General features: G+C 56.5%; 1 protein-coding gene across 1 annotated transcript; it reads left to right on the top strand.

Annotated features, from left to right (window-relative positions):
• The first annotated feature begins 316 nt into the window (after nt 1-316).
• LOC135622023 (uncharacterized) lies at nt 317-700 on the top strand. The gene has a single exon (XM_065123654.1). The coding sequence runs from the start codon at nt 317-319 to the stop codon at nt 698-700; it is 384 nt and encodes a 127-aa protein (XP_064979726.1).
• The last annotated feature ends 1,605 nt before the right edge of the window (nt 701-2,305 follow it).

Raw genomic sequence — 2,305 nt, 5'->3', positions numbered from 1 at the left:
GCAGGCATTCATGATAGGCTTGCGACCCTCCAGGTTCTTCTGGTCCCTAGTAGAGCGACCCCCCGCGACTGTACCCGAGATGCTCCAACGGGCGAGTCAGTTCGTCGCCACGGAAGCTTGGATGGCCGGGAAACCCGGGGGACACAGAGGGACCAAGTCGGAGCCGCCCCGACAGCAACAACCCGAGACGTCCCGGCGTAAGTTGGACCGACCCGACCCGTCGATTTCAAGGCCCCCTCTCCCAGCCTTGAATTCGTCCCGAACGAAAATATTCCTTCATATAAGAGAGAAGGGACTCCTCAAAGAACCTTACCCGATGAGTAGTCCCCGAGCGTTGGCAGACCAATCAAAGTACTGTCGCTTCCACCGGCAACGTGGGCATGACACGGAACAATGTCGGGAATTGAAAAGACAGATCGAGGAACTCATCCGTAGAGGACACCTCGACCAGTACCTCCGCCCAGACAAGGAACCTTCGCCATGCCCGGAAGGTCCCATCGAACGACACATCGACGTAATAACCGGAGGCCCCGCGTCCGGTGGGGATTCCATGGCCAGAAAGAAGGCGTACGCCCAAGCCGCCTCGGCCGAAGCTCCCAGATACACGCCCGGACCCAGCGTCACCTTCCCGGCCAGGACATATGAACAGGCCGAGCACGACGATGCGCTCGTGATATCAGCCAGAATCGCCAATGCGTAAGTAAAAATGATCATGGTCGATACTGGAAGCTTGGCCGACATACTATATTTCGACGCCTTCCAGAAGCTCGGCCTATCCAGGGATAACATGAAGCTAGTATCCTCGGCGCTCACCGGCTTCACCGGCGATTCAATCTCTCCACTGGGGGCGATCACTCTGCCCCTCACCTTGGGAGTCCCGCCGAGGTCGAAGACGACAATGACCACCTTCTTGGTAATCGACCTCCCCGCCGCCTACAACGCCATCCTCGGTCGGCCGACCCTCAATAAAATCAGAGATGTCGTCTCGACCTACTACCAAACCGTGAAGTTCCCAACCCATGCCGGGACCGGAGAGATCGCAGGAAGCCCTTGAGAATCCCGGCGCTGCTACCTGACTGCCGTCTCGTTGCCCAAAAAGGTGAGGATCGAACCACCGTTAGCAGACCCTCGGGAAATGCAGAAGCCGGCCCCCCACCTGGAGCCGAAAGGGACCACAATCGCGGTGCCACTCCTAGAAGATCGGCTAGAACGGACGATTAAGATCGGGTCAAAGCTGCCCGAGCAAGAACGGGGATAACTTGTCGGCCTCCTACAAAAGAACACTGACATCTTCGCTTGGTCGCCTTCCGACATGGCAGGCGTCGACCCGGAAGTCGCCTTACATCACCTCAGTATCTCGCCTGGCGCTCGTCCGGTAAAACAAAAGCTGAGGCGACAGGCCCCGGAACGGCAGGCAGCCGTGCGAGAAGAAGTGACTCGACTCTTGGAGGCAGGCTTCATAAAAGAAGCCGGATACCCGCAATGGCTATCCAATGTAGTCCTCGTCAAGAAGGCTAATGGAAGCTGGAGGATGTGCGTTGATTACACCAGTCTTAACAGTGCATGCCCAAAGGACTACTATCCTCTGCCTAGGGTTGACCAGCTGGTCGACGCCACATCGGGTCACGCCCGCCTCTCATTTATGGACGCCTTCTCGGGTTATAACCAGATCAGAATGGCGCCCGAAGATCAAGAGCACACAGCCTTTATCACCGATCAGGGGGTTTACTTTTACAAAGTCATGCCCTTCGGATTGAAAAATGCCGGGGCAACATATCAGAGGACGGTGAACAAGATGTTCGCCCACCAGATCGGGCGAAACATGGAGGTGTACGTCGACGACATGATCGTAAAAAGCCAAGAGGCCGGGGCTCACCTCGCCGACCTGACCGAAGCATTTGCTACGCTCCGCAGGTTCGGCATGCGACTCAACCCCGCAAAATGTGCCTTCGGCGTCACGTCGGGAAAGTTCCTCGGATTCATTGTACACGAAAGAGGAATTGATGCCAACCCAGAGAAAGTCCAGGCGATCATCAATATGCAATCACCTCGGACGATCAAAGACCTACAGCGCCTCAACGGAAAACTCATCGCCATATCCCGCTTCCTCGCCCGATCAGGTGATCGTTGTTTCCCCTTCTTCAGGGCACTGAAGAACCCGAAAGGTTTCCAATGGATGACAGAATGCGAGGAAGCCCTCGAGCAAGTGAAACAACACCTGACAAACCTTCCTCGACTCGCCTCGGTCTCCCAGGGCGAGAAACTAAGCATCTACCTGGCGGCCTCCCCGCACGTAGTAAGCTCC

This window comes from Musa acuminata, chromosome BXJ2-9 (assembly GCF_036884655.1).
Source record: "Musa acuminata AAA Group cultivar baxijiao chromosome BXJ2-9, Cavendish_Baxijiao_AAA, whole genome shotgun sequence".
In the NCBI taxonomy this organism is placed as follows: Eukaryota; Viridiplantae; Streptophyta; class Magnoliopsida; order Zingiberales; family Musaceae; genus Musa; species Musa acuminata.
Note: the sequence above shows the minus strand (reverse complement) of the source record. Positions and strands in the feature narration are given on the sequence as shown.

Excerpts from the sequence above, each read along its gene's own strand:
- LOC135622023 (XM_065123654.1), top strand. The coding sequence starts at position 317 with ATGAGTAGTCCCCGAGCGTTGGCAGACCAATCAAAGTACTGTCGCTTC.